General features: G+C 40.5%; 2 protein-coding genes across 9 annotated transcripts in view; one reads left to right on the forward strand and one right to left on the reverse strand.

The window, feature by feature from the left end:
• Positions 1 to 7,716, reverse strand: part of recql (RecQ helicase-like) — a 34,349-nt gene extending 26,633 nt beyond the window's left edge. For 2 of the 5 annotated variants that reach the window (XM_032589123.1, XM_032589121.1), the window contains exons 1-3: positions 7,409 to 7,708; positions 7,105 to 7,260; positions 5,558 to 5,645 (exon numbers count right to left, since the gene is read on the reverse strand). In XM_032589123.1, the coding sequence (XP_032445014.1) occupies positions 5,558 to 5,582 (25 nt within the window). In that variant the 5' untranslated portion in view covers positions 5,583 to 5,645; positions 7,105 to 7,260; positions 7,409 to 7,708. Of the gene's footprint in view, positions 1 to 5,557; positions 5,646 to 7,104; positions 7,261 to 7,408 lie in introns of all 5 variants that reach the window. The other 3 variants (XM_032589122.1, XM_032589120.1, XM_032589124.1) reach the window with 3 other exon arrangements.
• A 269-nt stretch (positions 7,717 to 7,985) lies between these two features.
• Positions 7,986 to 16,955, forward strand: LOC116736588 (vesicle transport protein GOT1B). Of its 4 annotated transcripts, XM_032589126.1 has the most exons (7): positions 7,986 to 8,159; positions 9,693 to 9,784; positions 10,535 to 10,713; positions 10,841 to 10,922; positions 11,184 to 11,258; positions 12,953 to 12,990; positions 16,437 to 16,955. In XM_032589126.1, exons 1-6 carry the CDS (start codon positions 8,135 to 8,137, stop codon positions 12,959 to 12,961), a joined length of 462 nt encoding a protein of 153 aa, XP_032445017.1. In that variant the 5' UTR covers positions 7,986 to 8,134; the 3' UTR covers positions 12,962 to 12,990; positions 16,437 to 16,955. The 4 variants fall into 4 exon arrangements, with proteins under 4 accessions (XP_032445017.1, XP_032445016.1, XP_032445020.1 ...); XM_032589125.1 differs by lacking the exon at positions 12,953 to 12,990; XM_032589129.1 differs by lacking the exon at positions 11,184 to 11,258 and having other exon boundaries at positions 7,987 to 8,159.
• The last annotated feature ends 907 nt before the right edge of the window (positions 16,956 to 17,862 follow it).

The following is a 17,862-nucleotide window of genomic DNA, read 5'->3' on the forward strand; positions in this document are numbered from 1 at the left end:
CATAATGCCCAAAAGAGCAAATACCTGATGTAAAATTGTCAAGGCTTTTAATTTGAAATTTTCAGTATGCTTCATTTCAAAGGGCCAAACTAATACCATGTGTAACAGTGCTTTGGATGAAAAAGTCAAATAAAGCCAAAAAGAGCAATTACATGATGTAAAAATATTCAAGGCTTTTATTTTGGAATTTTTGTTAAACTTCATTTCAAAGGGCCAACCTAATCCCATGAATAACAGTCATTGGATAAAATCAGTTATATAATGCTCAAAACACAAGTAGTTGATGTAAAAATATTAAAGGCTTTTACTTTGGAATTGTTGTTAAACTTCATTTCAAAGGGCCAAACTAATCCCATGTATAACAGTCATTGGGTTAAATCAGTTATATAATGCTCAACAGAGCAATTACCTGATGTAAAAATATTCAAGGCTTTTATTTTGAAATTATTATTATGCTCCATTTTAAAGTTCCGAACTAATCCCATGTGTAACAGTGTTTTGGATGAAGCCAAAAAGAGCAATTACATGATGTAAAAATATTCAAGGCTTTTATTTTGAAATTATTATTATGCTCCATTTTAAAGTTCCGAACTAATCCCATGTGTAACAGTGTTTTGGATGAAGCCAAAAAGAGCAATTACATGATGTAAAAATATTCAAGGCTTTTATTTTGAAATTTTTAGTTAAGCTTCATTTCAAAGGTCCAAACTCATCCCATGTATAACAGTCATTGGGTTAAATCAGTTATATAATGCTCAACAGAGCAATTACCTGATGTAAAAATATTAAAGGCTTTTATTTTGAAATTATTATTATGCTCCATTTTAAAGTTCCGAACTAATCCCATGTGTAACAGTGCTTTGGATGAAAAAGTCAAATAAAGCCAAAAAGAGCAATTACATGATGTAAAAATATTCAAGGCTTTTATTTTGAAATTTTTGTTAAGCTTCATTTCAAAGGGCCAACCTAATCCCATGAATAACAGTCATTGGATAAAATCAATTATATAATGCTCAAAACAGCAATAATCTCATGTAAAAATTCTCAAGGCTTTTATTTTGAAATTTTCAGTATGCTTCATTTCAAAGGGCCAAACTAATACCATGTGTAACAGTGCTTTGGATGAAAAAGTCATATTGTCAGGATCTGTGTTTTTCTGTGTTTATTTAGAGTTTTCTGTGTCCTTAAGTCTCTTCGTTGTCCTGTCCTCCCCTTGATTGTTCCCAGGTGTGTCTCGTTTCTGTGATTACCCTCCCGTGTATTTAACTCCACCTGTGTTCCTTGTTCCTCGTCGGGTCCTTGTCAATGTCGTTGTCAATGTTAGCGTCAGTGTCGTCAGTGTTTCCGTGTGCCTGCTGTTCATTGTTTTGACTGGTTTCATCATTAAATCCTTATATTCATCATTCCTGGGTCCGCTGCATTCTGCCTCACCACTCTCACCACCCGCACTTCATGACAGAAGGACCCGACCATACCGAACGGTGAGGCTGCTAAAAAATGGACCCAGCTGGAGTGCGGTTCCCTCCAAAAAGGCAGAGCGGAGGGAGGCGGAGATCTGGCAGGGAGGAGAGGGAGCTAGCTGAAGCCCTCGCCGACCTGCAGCGGGAGCTATTCCGGGGGACAAGACTGGTGTTGGCACCCCCCGGATTCGGCCCCCGTCGATTCCTCCGTCCGGGAGGTCAGCGACGTGAGCCGCCGGCAGATCCGGCCCCTTGTCACTTTCCTGAGCCGCCACCTCCGCGACCAGCTCACAGACGGCGACGTGAGCCGCCGGCAGAACCGGCCCCTCGTCGCTTTCCGGAGCCGCCACCTCCACGGTCGGCCCGGAGACAGCGACGTGAGCCGCCGGTGGACCCGGCCCCTCGTCGCCTTCCGGATCCGTCACCTCCGCTGTCAGCCCGGAGACGGCGACGTGAGCCGCCGGCAGACCCGGCCCCTCGTCGCTCTCCGGAGCCGCCACCTCCACGGTCAGCCCGGAGACAGCGACGTGAGCCGCCGGTGGACCCGGCCCCTCGTCGCCTTCCGGAGCTGTCACCTCCGCTGCCGGTTCCCAGGCTCCGCTCCGGCTCGCCCCCGCAGCCGGTTCCCAGGCTTCGCTGCGGCTCGCGCCCGCAGCCGTTTCCAAGGCTTCGCTGCGGCTCGCCCCCGCAGCCGTTTCCAAGGCTTCGCTGCGGCTCGCCCCCGCAGCCGTTTCCAAGGCTTCGCTGCGGCTCGCCCCCGCAGCCGTTTCCAAGGCTTCGCTGCGGCTCGCCCCCGCAGCCGGTTCCCAGGCTCCGCTCCGGCTCGCCCCCGCAGCCGGCCCCGAGGCTCCGCTCCGGCTCACCTCCAGCCGGCGCACCCGAGGCCGAATCAGCCGGCGTTCCAGCCGGCGCACCCGAGGCCGAATCAGCCGGCGTTCCAGCCGGCGCACCTTCCGAGACTCCCAGTGTTCCTTCCGAGACCCAGACCCCCAGCGTTCCTTCCGAGACTCCCTGCGTTCCTCCTGAGACCCTGACCTCCTGCGTTCCTCCTGAGACCCTGACCTCCAGCGTTCCTCCTGAGACCCTGACCTCCAGCGTTCCTCCTGAGACCCTGACCTCCAGCGTTCCTCCCGAGACCGAGACTCCCTGCGTTCCTCCCGAGACCGAGACTCCGTGCGTTCCACCCGAGACCGAGACTCCCTGCGTTCCACCCGAGACCGAGACTCCCTGCGTTCCACCCGAGACCGAGACTCCCTGCGTTCCACCCGAGACCGAGACTCCCTGCGTTCCACCCGAGACCGAGACTCCCTGCGTTCCACCCGAGACCGAGACCCCCAGAGTTCCACCCGAGACTCAGACCCCCAGCGTTCCGACCGAGACCCCTTGTGCGCCGACCGAGACCCCCTGTGCTCCACCAGAGACCCGACCTCGGGGGGCTCGTCATCGCCGTCTGTGGGCGGCCCCCGGGGCTCATCATCGCCACCTCCAGGGCCGCGGACGGCTGCTGGACCGCCTCCTGGGGTCCCGCCTCCGGGGTTCCCGCGGACGGCCGCCGGACCGCCTCCGTGGTTCCCGCCTCCAGCGCCGCGGACGGCCGCCGGACTGCCTCCGTGGTTCCCGCCTCCAGCGCCGCGGACGACCGCCGGACCGCCTCCGTGGTTCCCGCCGCCGCGGGCGACCGCCGGACCACCTCCGTGGTTCCCGCCTCCTTTGCCTCCGCCCACCTTGTGGGTAGTTTTTTGTTGTTTTTGGACTCTTGGCCCTCCCTGTGTTTCCGCCCACAACGGTGGGTTGTTTTTTGTTTTTTCTGGACTCTGGCCCCCCGTCCAGCGCCCCTCCGCCCACCCTTGTTGTGTTTTTGTTTTGTGGGCGTCTGGTAGCCGCCCTTGAGGGGGGTGTACTGTCAGGATCTGTGTTTTTCTGTGTTTATTTAGAGTTTTCTGTGTCCTTAAGTCTCTTCGTTGTCCTGTCCTCCCCTTGATTGTTCCCAGGTGTGTCTCGTTTCTGTGATTACCCTCCCGTGTATTTAACTCCACCTGTGTTCCTTGTTCCTCGTCGGGTCCTTGTCAATGTCGTTGTCAATGTTAGCGTCAGTGTCGTCAGTGTTTCCGTGTGCCTGCTGTTCATTGTTTTGACTGGTTTCATCATTAAATCCTTATATTCATCATTCCTGGGTCCGCTGCATTCTGCCTCACCACTCTCACCACCCGCACTTCATGACACATATAAAGCCAAAAAGAGCAATTACATCATGTAAAAATATTCAAGGCTTTTACTTTGAAATTTTCAGTATGCTTCATTTCAGAGGGCCAAACTAATACCATGTCTAAAAGTGCTTTGGATGAAAAAGTCATATAAAGCCAAAAAGAGCAATTACATCATGTAAAAATATTCAAGGCTTTTATTTTGAAATTTTCATTATGCTTAATTTTAAAGTTCCAAACTAATCCCATGTGTAACAGTTACTGAGTTAAATCAGTTATATACAGCCCATAGCAGCAAGTAGTTCTAAAGGCCAGTTCAGTCCTGCTCTGTTTCAACTGAGGGTTCCACTATAGATAGAACTACAGTGATGCGTATTTGTAGTCCTAATCATCAGCCAATAGCCTCTTGAGTTCCGTTGCTATGGTAAATAATTTTCTCACCAAAGTGTGAACTGTTAGTGAGAGAGGCTGGGGCAGAGAATACTCTCTTTGAGCCAGCCAGTTTTACTGAAAAAAAGCATTGGGAACAAATCCTTTCCGTTCGGGAACCGTAATACATATTCGAAAAGCGTTTGAAGCGTATGAGAGGGCTATGTGTCTTCTGCGATAGTCCCGAGATTCATGTCTCTACCTCACTCACAGCAATAACAGTGATGAGAGAAAGAAATGTTGTGCACAGATCTGAAATTCTAGTCAAATACATGGGAGACAGCCTGAGACAGCCTCAGAAAATCCTGTCGCATGACTTTGCTCTGAAGCACCGTGACAGAAAACCGTACGGTCTAGATAAATTTCGAAAACATTTTACCGGAGCAGACATGCGTATCAATGTCAGGACCGATTTTGATACCAATCGTGCGATATTTGTGGGCGTGATGGCGATTTCAAAATTATTTTGGGGTGAAAAATTGTATTCATTTCTCACTCTAGCAGAGGGGCACTCAGGAAGATTCACACTCTAATTTTAGGAAAAATGAGAAACTTTGGGTCGCTTAGAGACAAATTGTGGACAAACCGTAACTGGTATCGACGAGCCGTCTTCACTTTCGAAGAGATCACAGACGTATCTACAAAATGAAATTTGAATGGCATTTCTACGTGAATTTGTGACGACACACAGAATCCTCAAAAATAGGGTATTTGTAGGATTTTTCCCATTGACTTATAATGGGGTTTTTTTCGTAGTTTTTTGCGAATTATGTCGCCACGTTAACCCCGAATCCCACCAAAAGTAATAGCTCCAATGGCGTGAATTTTCTGCACGTTTTGATACCTCATTTGTAGGTGTGCACGCAGCGGTATGAGCCGCATTAACGGTTACGGAAGAAAAATAAATAATACTTAAAGAGACGCTTTCTGCCGACAATAGTAATAGGTTCCTGCCATTGCTTTGCATAGCAGGCCCCAATTATTTTATCATTATAATTTTCCATTATGACAGGTGAGGCTCTGCCTCACTTGCCTCCCCTGACCGCACATCACTGATATATACTGTATATATGTACATACAGATACAGTACATACATATATTCTGTATATACATATACATACACACATACATCGTGGTGTGTAGAGATCTGACGAGGTGGGAAGGCTACTCACCAGAGTCCTCTGTGCAGCCTTAACCACCCTGTGCAGGAGAGCGTTCTCTCCACCTACATCACTGGGTGGCATGGCAACAATAAAAGCTCCTCCGATGTACAGGAGATGAAGAGGATCCCTATCCCTTCTGAAATCCACGTCCTTGGTCTTCACTATGCTGTGATGTCTTGCTGAGCAGTCATACCGTCACAATATTTTTGCTACTAACATGACTGTGAGCTATACTTGTAGCACAATGTCTCTCTGTCTTCAGTTAGGGGTAACTATTATAAATTATAAAGAATCACTCACCTATAGTTCCAACACCAGAATCCATCTTTCCAGGGGTGTTTCAATCTTCAGTCTGTTAAACCACAATAAGATTTCCCATTAGGTAAGCCTGTTTCAGAAGCAAAGTTGACTTTCATTCTAATTTTGTAGAAATGACCAACAGTCAGTTTTTTTAAGTTAGATGTTTTCATTTTGTTTTTATTATTCTAGTGTTAGAAATGACCAAGAAGTTATTTGGTCTTTATGAGGTCCTAATATTTAAATATAACCTCAGGTGCAGAAAAACACTCATGGTCATGATTTACACAGCAAATTGAAAAGCTGTGTGAAGAAAAAAGTAACAGCAAAGAGCAGCAAAATGATGATCAATTATCTGATCACCATCAGAGACTCTCTAGTCTAGGCAGCTGAGTGGTCTGAAGCATACAGGTGCTGTTATAACCATGCAAAGGAGGAAAAACATCATAAGCATGGTTTAAGTTAATTTGTTGCCAGAAGGCACAACTTAATTTTGAGAAGTTGCATCTCAATGAACCATAAACCTGTGGAACAAGATGTCAATCACTTCAAACACTAAAACCAGCTTTCAAGCATGGTGGGGTGAAGGAGTGATGATTTGCCTGGCAGGGACAAAACCTTGATGCATCGAGATTCAGAAACTAATGATTTAGAATCAATTGACAAACTATGAAACTCAATTGTCTTAACGTCAATTGATAACCTAACCTAAAGGTGAAACTCAGCACCACAGCAACCAAGACTAGTAGTATTGGTGACCATATAGGTCCATGTGTGTGAGAATTTGAGAATTTGTTTCAAGCCCCATGTGAGTCAATTGTTTGTGCACCTATCTTTCACCGCAAATACAGCTATTAAGTCTTTTGGGGAAATGACTCCCAACAACTTTACACATTTAGAGACGATAACTTTTGCAAACTACTATTTAACTACAATTAATGAATGTGTACATGCTGTAGCTTTGGATGTATGACCAAGTCTGTCTTTGCTGAATGTGTTCAGGGTGCTGTGTCTCCTTTATAGCTTGAGAGAAGCTACAGATGTTCTTGTCCTTCCTTCATACAAACTAAATCTGTTGAGTTTGTTTGATGCCTTGTGTCTGTTTTCATGAATGATCTACTATGAAATACTATGTCTGTCTATACCTTAAATTTTATCTCTGAACCAGTCTACCCTGTTCCTTGGGTAGACAGTACTGTTTGATCATTAATGTTCTTTAAATCACACACAGATGGACTCAATTTAGACATTAGGTGAATTGGTTGAACTGGATTTTATGTCTACAGAAGCTGAGATGCTACACTTTTCGGATTTTGAACAGTGTGTTATTTGTATCATACATAATACATTATTTGTATCATGTTAAGTGCTTTCCCTTCACATGATACATTATGAGGTTTGTTGGTCTATCACAGTAAATTCCAATAAAATACAGTCACCGTGACGTCACAAAATATGGAAAAGTGATTCTGTACTTTAGGCAGATACATTTAATTTTTTTTTACTACCAATACCATTATACAAAAAATTGTCAAGAAAAACATACTTACAGGTTTTAAGCTTTCTCAACCTTATTTTTGTTCACTTTAGCTCGCGAAGAGTGGAAGACCTTAGATTCCATGAACGTTCAATAACGTAGAACATGTGAAGTCTGTTCCAGTTTCACAGACTGCACATGTAACAGAGGGCGGTCAAGAAAGGCTCAACTAGAAAAAAAATTACAAGAGTTTAATTATGAGGTGATGGTGACTGATTTCTTCAGAAAATCAAGATACTAAGCCAAACAGGCCAAAAGGTAGCTTTTCTCCTAGTCGAAACTATGTGCTAAAGGTGGGCTTAGTAGGCTTTGCTTACTTGATTCCGACAGCGAAATGACCAGTCAAACACCTTGGTCCAAGTGAACACACAGGAAAAGCAAAGGGACAAAAAGGACAAAATATTCCCTGAATTTAGTCCGCTAGGTTAGTCATTAGATGAATTGGTTGAACTGGACCTTAGAAAGGTAAGATAATCCCTTCCAAAAATGTCACAGATTCTTCAACTTGAGCGCTACGACGTGTATTTTTCAAAGTAATATATTATAGTTTACATTTAACATATGAAAAATAAAGTCTGGTCTGAAACAAACACTTTAAATTGTTCAGGGTACATTAGTACTGCCTGTCACACAATTCGCAGGGCATAGATATCAAGAAACCTTCCTGTGCCGCATTCAAGAAGCTTAATTTTATAGCGCGTTCGAATGTAGCCTTTTTGCTCCTGTTCTGCCCCCTTTTTTTGCTTTAAGACCTATGCAACTATGCCAAATGCATACGTTTACGTGGTTAAAGTCCGAATGCATACTTTGGCATGACAAAAGTATGCATGTAAAGTGACGTTAATAAAGTTTGGTGTGTGTAATGTAGCTCGCTAAGGTGTCCCGGAAGATTACCACCCTATAACAAGTGTTTCCGGAAGACGTGGCTGCCGATTCTGTGGCAGCTGTCTGTCATCCAAGCCATTAGAAGAATTTAAAATATATTTTTATTATTATTTTTGTCTGTATTGTTTTTATACCTTACTTACTGATTCAGCATCAGGATGATTTCGCTAACGGACTCTCAAAGTAAGACCTTAGTTGTTGAACAGAAATTGTAGCTAATGGCCATGTCAAACTGGCACCATCTGAGCTGCAGAAGCTTTCAATATACACTTTTCATGTCATGAACAGTCTCACTTATGGGCTCAATGTAAATAAATTTTCGTATTGCTAAACAGTTTTGCAACCCTCTTACTTTCACCATGATCTTGGTGTTTAGTGAATTGTAAGATACTTAAGTTATAAGTAAAAATCAAGGTAAACGAGGAAGTTTTCAAGCAGTCTTATTATTTTATTGCTTTGTAATGAAATATTAGCAATGGTGGTACTGATGATATGGCTCGCTTCATTTTGAACATGCTAAAATATAAAGTATAAAGAAACGACTAAATAAAAATAAATGAATAAAATTCCTATATTATTGTTAATCATAATTTAAGAAATACTAATAATATTAAATGTAAATGATCAGGTATAGAAAGGTTTAGAAATAGGCATTATAAACCAATAACTTACCATTATTTACACTTATAAAAACTATATTTGATATGGAAATGTTGTTGCCTACACAGTTACGAGAAGAGTGATATCACTGATGTCCTCCAAAAGGGAGATAAGCCACACTAGGTTATTTTAAGAAGCTGTCAGCTCAGTGTCAGTACTATTCAGACACATTAATGGAACGTTAAGTGGAGGGGAAAAGTGTGGTAGAAAGAGGTGGTAGAAAGTTTGCATAGGACAGCTGTAAACTTACATGAGTGAGAATACATGATACAATACATACAGAATATATGAATATTCTGTTTCTAAATTAACAGAAATAAACACTGTTATTTCTGTTCAAGAACTGAACTGGAATGAATCAGTTCAGTTTTTAAATTGAATTTTTGGAAGAAATGACGACCTTTTCCGTCATATTTTTCAACCTTTATGTAACCTGACAATCTAGTAAGAACAAGTTCTTATCTACAATAACGACCTTACAAATAAATATAAACACTTGTACTAGCCTGGCCATTGCCTTCCTGTACAATTCCACTCGACAAAAAAATTTGCTTACAGCACAGTCTGGGCTCTCTCCCCTTGACTTGAATTGTCTTTGGTAGATTTTCTACCACATCAGTCAACAAACAGGAGAAGTGGTGAACAATGATGTTCATGGAATTTCCGGTTAGCTTCATAGGGTTGAACTATTACATATGTCACGGGCAAACTTTAGTAATTGGGTAAAATTTAAAACCTCAACACAGTCCATGCCTCTAAGAAGCGATCATTTCTCAACAACTGAGAGCGCAGACCCTCTGTACAAAGCAAATAGCGTAAGACAAGGGGCTGGTTTATACCAGACTAAAGATGTCCATATTATAGAAGAGAACACCTAATCAGTGCCAGTTTATCCTCTAAGTACCTTCAAGCAAACATATTTTTTGGATTGTAACAGCAAAAAAGTAAAAAAAAATATATTGCTGAATGAACATCAGGTTGTTATAGCGATTTGAATATGTGTCTGTGTGTGTCTCTGCATGTTTGTGTGTGCGTGCGTGCATGCGTGTTTGTCAGAAATTGGAATGGGATTAACAGGTTTTGGCGTATTTTTCCTCTTCTTTGGGATGATCCTGTTTTTTGACAAGGCGCTTTTGGCCATTGGAAATGTGAGTATTGCTTTCTGTGATACACATGTATATCATGCTGCAAGATCTACATGTGTAGTGTCATCCATGCCGACAATGCAATGCAATGTATGTTCATTCTAGTATAATGCAGAATGACTTGGTTATAAGAGATGCACCAACCACTCAACCAATTCACCAGATATTTTTGTAGTTCATCCAATCCTTCAAAACTAAGAACCCCCTTCCACTTTAATTCTGATAAACAGATCAGTCATCCATGCTGACCAGTCATACATGCACTTTAATGTACTTTTTGGTTCCAGTTAAAATCTAAAGATTAGTAACAATTGCTTGATGCATAATTCTTGTACTTCTGGTTGTTTTTTGGGGGAAGAAGGAAGGAAAAATTGGCTAGATGGTATTGATTTACAGTTTGAGTTCTTTGGAGATGTTCTGATTGAACAGCAGGTGTTTCTTTGCAGTCTGACAAGTATTTTCATGGTCCAAGTAAAAAAGGAAAAAGAAAAAAAGAGTTCTTAAAAATATTTTTGTTTTCCCTCTTTAGTCTCTGTCAATTTAACTAAAACATCCATCTGTCCACTGAATTGCAGTATTTCTTATTTTAAAAATGACAACTCAAGAAATCTGAGTCTGGAAAGGTGTAAAAATTTAGACCCTGGAACAAATCCGTTCAAGGTGGAGGTCTGTTATCTATCATGTGGATCAGGTGTTTTGTCCTTTAGTCGCAGTTTTCTGTATACCATACACTGACCATTTTCTTCTCCATAGATCTTGTTTGTCGGTGGCCTGGCTTTCGTCATCGGCTTGGAGCGAACGTTCCGCTTCTTCTTTCAGAAGCACAAATTAAAGGCCACTAGTTTCTTCCTGGGAGGAGTGTTTGTAGTCCTTATTGGCTGGCCTATCATTGGAGTTGTGCTGGAAATCTATGGATTTTTCCTCCTTTTTAGGTAAGAGGAAGTAAAGATAACTACAACTGCATCATGTACTCACAATCTCTTTTTCAGAACCCAGATCTCTCCTCTGAATTTGCTTTATCTCTCCTGATTCCCTCTCTGCTTCTGGGTTTGTGTGCAGGGGCTTCTTCCCAGTTGTTGTTGGCTTCATCAGAAGAATACCAATTCTTGGTTCTATCCTGAACCTGCCCTTCATCAGTGCTGTGAGTATTGACCACTACTGCAGCAGTCTTAGCAGCTGTGCTGTGTTCACATGCATGAATCATTTTATTGCTCATTGATCATTGCTCAAGTCTCTCAACAGCAGCCGATTGCCACAAAATAGTAACTGTCATCACAAAGTAGCCGTTAAATCTCAACATCCAAAATCTTCTGCAAGTTTATGAAACTGCATTAATCCTTGTTCTGTAAACACATAGTTTAATGGTACAGAGAGAAAATAACTCAGTTCTCCATATGTGCAGTGTTCCGGTAAGATGTTTTCTCTGTCTTGCCCACCCGGTGGCGAGTCAGGAGTTGGAGTGTTTCCGTGGCAGCTGGTAGTAGCATTACTCAGCTTTACAAATGTGTGATTTATTTGCAATTTGGACACTAAATGGAATGGGTCTCCTCTGCTCTGACTATTGGTGAAGGTTTGGTGTTGAATGGATGACTGTGTAAGTCTGGCTGCAGTGCTGAGGAAGCGGGAGAAGCTAATGGCAGTCGGCATTAGCTTCTCTCACTGCTTGCTCAGGACAGACAGGCTGCCTGCAGTTGAGCTGCAGAACGTTGTTGCCATAGTAGTCTCCAACAACACAGAAAAGGAGTCACTGGAGTTTCAAAAACTAGTTGTTTCTGAAAAAACAAGTAGTTTTGACAAAGGAGGAGTCTGAAAAATTGATAAATATAGTGACAAAGTGGGTAGGTTGACAACAGTGTCTCTTTCATCAATTCACTCCTCTCCTCCTCCATCCTCTTACACTCAGTCGTGTCTTGGCTCTGCCAATTTCATTGGAATTTTTCAGAATTTGCCAGTTATGGGGTTATGCTTTCAGAAGGGGGTTAATAACACTTTAAGTGACCAGTAAGTTTATGTACAATGACACAGTCACAACAATAATCACACAATATAAAAACATAAAGGAATTGATTTTTTTGCTGCTTGAGCAAGATACAATTTATTGCAACTTAATAAAGTCAGTTTAGCAGTGCATCAATATTCCATTTGCCCTGTTTTGCAAATATGCTGGTTAACTTACAGGCTGGTTAACTTACAGGCCTAACCATAACCATAATGCTACGGTTAGGCTTCCGACCACAAACAACCAATCACAGCCACGAGACTGTGATTGGTTGGAAGGACCTTTAGCGATGTCAGTCAACCTTGTGAACTTGCTGTTCAATGCCAAAGAAACAACTTACCATTACAGAAAAAACGTTTATCTGCTCTCATTGTTAGCCATGCTAACTAGCCTTAGTATTCGCGACTGCTAGAAGCTGTATGGTAGCAGAGAGCAAGGGGAAGAGGAGGTAGAGTGGCATGCACCCAGCCATGATTGGTGCGTGCCATTGTCGGATAGATTCAGCTCGGACTGGTTGTGGACTCGGTGCATTGGGAGAAGGCACAGGAGCTTGATTTTTTTTTTTTCACAGATTGTTTTAGAACACAATTTGTTGTGAAACATAATCACAGTTTCAACAAATATGTAAACAATTTTTTACAAAAGTTACATCCCACAGATTTTCTGTGAGACTGTTTTAAAATGGTAGTTAAAATCTAAAAGCAGCAGGCCTGCTAAGTTACTGGCTACTGCCTAGCAACATTAGCAGATAGTTCCACTTACTAAGAAGCTAATATCAGCCTGGTATTCTAAAATTCTGTATAATGAGCACTTGTAAACTACTATTAAATTTAACAATGTTTGTTCTATATTTTTGTTCAAATTGATGTCTAAAAATCTAAATAAGCTTAAACAAATGTTAAATGTTACATTTTTGCATTACCAATCAAGATTCTGTATTATTTATGCAGCAATATAAGTATTTTATTTTATTTAAAATAAACTTGATCAGGTTTTTTTTTCAAGCTCAAGTTATTATAAGAATCTCACACCAGCCCATGTCTAGTCAGCATCAATAAGGCATCTTACATATCCTCATTCTTTAAATATAAATATGCTGTTTTTATGTTGTTGTGTGAGAATTCAACAATTAAGGTTAATATCTGTGTCTCTTTTAACTGTTTGTTTTAAAGCCTTCCTAAGCTGGTTCTGAGGATACCCAGCAGCTGTGGTCAGTCACTGCAATTTTACACTGCATGCTAAATCCCACCCAAACAATGGTTACCTCCTCTCGTACATTGGGAAACCTTACAGTCTTTTATCTTGGATAAGAAAAGAGCATCATTAGAAGTATTATCACTGTCAGTATTTTCCATGTACTTTTGTTTTTTTACTTGCAATGTCTGTAAACCATTTCTCAATTATTTATCATTTCCTGCCAAGAAGCCAAACTTTCTTTAGCTGCTTCCTAATTTACATTAGATGTTAACAAGAACAGAAATAATCCACACATACAAAAGAAAACAGGAATGCAGTTATGTGTAAAAAAATTTAAACAATATATGAAAGAAGTATTGAACACGCTTTCAGAAATTTTGTTAATACTTTGTGAACAAGACTTGTGTTTTGTTAAAGTGAACTTCAAGGTGTGTCTTTAATGGGAAAACTAGTCAGATACATTGCTCATTGAGCAATGTATCTCAATGTATCTGCCTGATATTCTCTCTGCATATTGATCTTCAGTTCTTTCCATAGTTTTTCAAATAGATCAAACAAGGTGTCGATTATTTATCTGTTTCCGACTTCAGAGGTTTGTTTAGAAAGCATTACAGAACATTCAGGATCATGAAAACCCAGGAACCCAGCAGGCAGGTCAGGGTGACGTTGTGGAGAAGTTTAAATCGGGGTTAGATACTTGAACAATATCCCATACTTTTACCATTTCACAGAACTCTAATTAGTTCATCATCTGAAAACAAAACAAAAAATGCACAACTGTACAAAGACATGAAAATACACCAGTCTTTCTTGAACTGTGGTCCCCAGACCAGATGTCAGCAAATGAAACAATTCAAGGGAAGCAGTGGTAATGCTGAAGCAGCGCATAGACTTGCTGTTGTCAGCAGTTTAGTGGGATTCCTCGTTCAATAACATCTCTCCATCTGCTGGTACTATTCATCTGCATGGTGTCCTACCTCTGCAGTGGCCTCTGGGCAGCAGAAGAGAGAATAAAAACACTTACTTACATTTCTTTACTACTTCCATCATGCTGCTGTGGTTCTTCTGAGATTTTCAGCTCATCAAGGACATTAATGATTCCGTGTTTACAACACAAAACCTGGAAGTTTTGCCATGTTTAAAAGAAAAATTATTTTTCTTTTCCAACAGATGAACATTTTTAAGACTGTTTAGTTGAATTGCGGGTAAATTTAAGCTGTGCAGCCTCAATCTTATGTCAGCTGGTGATTTCCTCTTCCACACTTTTTTCTGATCTACAGCCTGTATCTTTAGGCATCATCTTGATCTTCACTTGATCTCTCCATTTGCTTCTCGTAGTTGGCATAACAATGCTGTTTTAGTTACTAAAATAACTTTCTTCAGTTACTAACAGCAACTGAATAAAGTAGTACTAAAGGTGTAGTTGGTTCAACATGCTGGGAACAGTGTGAAACTTGGAAAAGGTTGGTGGATTACCAAAGAAAATATTTCTCTGAAAATCCTTTGGTAAAGTGCTTTGCAAAAGTATTCACAGCCTGTGAACATGTTCACATAACATGTTGGATGTATTTTATTAAGAGCTTACACAAAATATCACATAACTGTGAAGTGGAAAACCAATACATGTTTTGTTTTTTGTAAATAATCAGAAAAATGTGTTGTGCATATGTAGTGTTTTATGTATTTTTATGAACTCATTTCTTCAATCTGAGAAAAAACTGTTGAGTTTTCATAATCATCAAAACTGACAGAACTAAACACTTCTAATATGTCGCTGTTTAAACATTTTAACACATCACTTATGCACGAATCTGAGACTCCCTGAAGAATGAAATGAGTATCAAAACCCTTGTGCACTTGTAATCTGATCTGTGCGTGAATGCAGATCAGCCACCTGTAAGCATCAGGGAGCTTGTTCACACTTATTTAATGATTTGTAGGCATAGAAGAAGGTATGAATTTGAAATGATCAAATTTGTGATGTTGAAGTTAAAAAACCTGTGTTGAAATTTAATGTTTGTGGAAATTGTAATTGTGTGTGTTCATAATTTTTAACATTTATGTGTGCATTTGACCACATATTTACAAGTGCATTTGACCACTTATTTACAAGTACCCGGAATTACGCACAAAATGTTTTTAACGGTTTACAAATCATGTTTCACACATTACATAGATTACAAATTCAGTAACCATTTCCACACCTTACACCACACTGGCAGTTTAATTCCATAAGTAAGCATGGGCTGGTATGACACTCATGGTCATGAATAAAAATTCATGAATAAAAATTCTATTATTAGCCTTATCACAACCTTTACACAAAAATAAAATACAAATGTACCACATGATCTGTTGGTCCCAATCTGACAATTGAAAGACAAATAATTGCAGATTGCAAGGTTGCAGAAGGTATCAGTGGCTTTTAATGAAATAGTTAGGGGTTAGGGTAGATACTGAAATACAATAAAAGCTGACCTGCAGAGATCCACAATTCTGATTAAATGGGATGTAGGGACATAGGTCTATTTTGTGTAGCGACATTATTGAATGCACACACAAACACATTAGCGTTAATAAATTGTTGAGAATGACTAGAGACATTCTGCTCGTGTTCATCTGATAGAGCAGTGATTGTCAGCCTTCAGTTCCCTTCTGCTTACTGACATTAGTGACTGATAATGCAAAAACACAATTGCTTTTTTTTTAAAAGGAAAGAAAAGCAGCAATTATTCATACTCCTGATAAAATAATGTAACACGTTATTACTTTGAAAATGAGGTCGTCACATGTCTTTATTTTGATTGTGTCACATGCTTTAGTGAAAATAGGGTATGAACACCTGCTTAATGCTGTGGTTGTTTTCAGATAAATCAAGTACAACAACCCATACTGCAAAGGACTGCAAAGTTCCTTCTTTTCACCATTTTGCTGGTTTTTAGAGTAACACAAGAAGAAATAAACTGCTATTTAGTCAGGTGGTGGTCAGTTAGTCAGGCTTTCAACTGCTGCTAGTCCCCGACTCTAGGTATTACAGCTTCCTTCCTGATGCTTCCTTAATAAAATGGGTTGTGATCCTTTAAAATTTCCTGCCAAACTTCTATTAAGGAAAAGGAAAATTCAGGAGCTTTACTTCAGGCAGCTGAGTAGCAGTGCATAGCATCAAGTAGATGCTACTCAGCTGCACAGTGCTCAGCTGTATGGTGGAGTTTTCTCCACCATACAGCTGGAGAAAACTCCAGTCAGGCATCAGCTCTGACATCTGAATAGAAGGGCTTCTGGAATGGTGCAACTATGAAAATAACCTAGAAATAATGAGAGCATAAATTTGTTAAATGTCTGTGTGCCTTGATGGTGGTGATAGGGCCTGTCACTACCATCAAGGTTACGGACATGCATTATTTATTTATGTAGTCTTTTATACATTAATGACACTGACTTTTCTCTCCTTCCTTTCAGTACATGGACAAGGTGACTGAGGGCAACACCATGGTATGACTGTTTGGACCCGGATCCACCGCAGCAGCTTTTCTAACCCAGTTCCTTCTGATCCTGAATGAAAGCAGCTGTAGTTAAATGGTCAGACTCTACTTCCCACCAGACAAAGATTTTTTGTAATGTCACCAGCCGATACCACCAATCTCTGGCTCCTCAGCTCTGAATCACTGATGTGTCGAGTATGAATTCATTAATGTTATCATAAATCCTATCTGTCCTTCCTCCGAGTGATTCGTTTGAGAATGTTGGAAGTACAAATTATTAGCCTTATTATTAGCATACCAGATGCTTTCATGCAGGAGCTTGTTCTCAGCTTGCCAAATTTGATTTTTGTGCCACAGCATTAGGCTCATATGGATAAGTATTCTTTCTTTTTTGCAGTAATTCTATTATGTCACTGTTTCTGCCTTTAAGCTGTCTGATTTGTTTCATATTATGGTTGACAGATACTGCTTAAGGATAAATTATTTTTTAAAAAGATGAGCGCACCATTTTATTTCATACTTAGTTTTGTTCATTCCAAACCTGTGTCAAATTGGGTTTTCCAGCCAGGTGGTTTAGTCAAATACTAAAAGTGCTAAAAGCTTGAGGTCAAGGGTGCATCTAAAAATATTAGAATATGGTGAAAAATGTTTAATACTGTATTTTGTAACTCATTTCAGAAAGTGAATTCAGTTTAGGCACACTGAATAAAAATACTTATTTTCCTCTCTCTCTGAAGAGAGAGAACCAAAGATGTTTTGTTTGTTAGAATTACCAAAATTATTTGCCTGAAGCCACAATAACGACAGAATATGTCAGAGATTAATTTCATAATGTATTCAAATCAGAAGTTTACCTTATTTTCCTCAGTATTCGCTAGCACTCCCTTTGAACTGCCTTGGTCAAATATTTTGTGTTTCCTCCCTCAAAGCTTTAGTTTGATAGTCCCAATAGTTTGATCCACTCCTCCTGACATAACTGGTGGAACTGGGTCAGTAACAAAGTCAGTGTTATTGGGTCAAAGTCAATAACATTGACTTTATTGACAAAGTCAGAATTTGACTATTATTAACTGTTGATAGCATTTGTCAATGTATACATGTGGGCGTGCACGTGTGTGTGTGAAGGATGTTGGTGTATATACTATATATATATATACACTGCTCAAAAAAATAAAGGGAACACTCAAATAACACATCCTAGATCTGAATGAAAGAAATATTCTCATTGAATACTTTGTTCTGTACAAAGTTGAATGTGCTGACAACAAAATCACACAAAAATCATCAATGGAAATCAAATTTATTAACCAATGGAGGCCTGGATTTGGAGCCACACACAAAATTAAAGTGAAATAACACTACACGCTGATCCAACTTTAATGTAATGTCCTTAAAACAAGTCA

The sequence above is a fragment of the Xiphophorus hellerii genome, chromosome 17 (assembly GCF_003331165.1).
Source record: "Xiphophorus hellerii strain 12219 chromosome 17, Xiphophorus_hellerii-4.1, whole genome shotgun sequence".
Taxonomy (NCBI): Eukaryota; Metazoa; Chordata; class Actinopteri; order Cyprinodontiformes; family Poeciliidae; genus Xiphophorus; species Xiphophorus hellerii.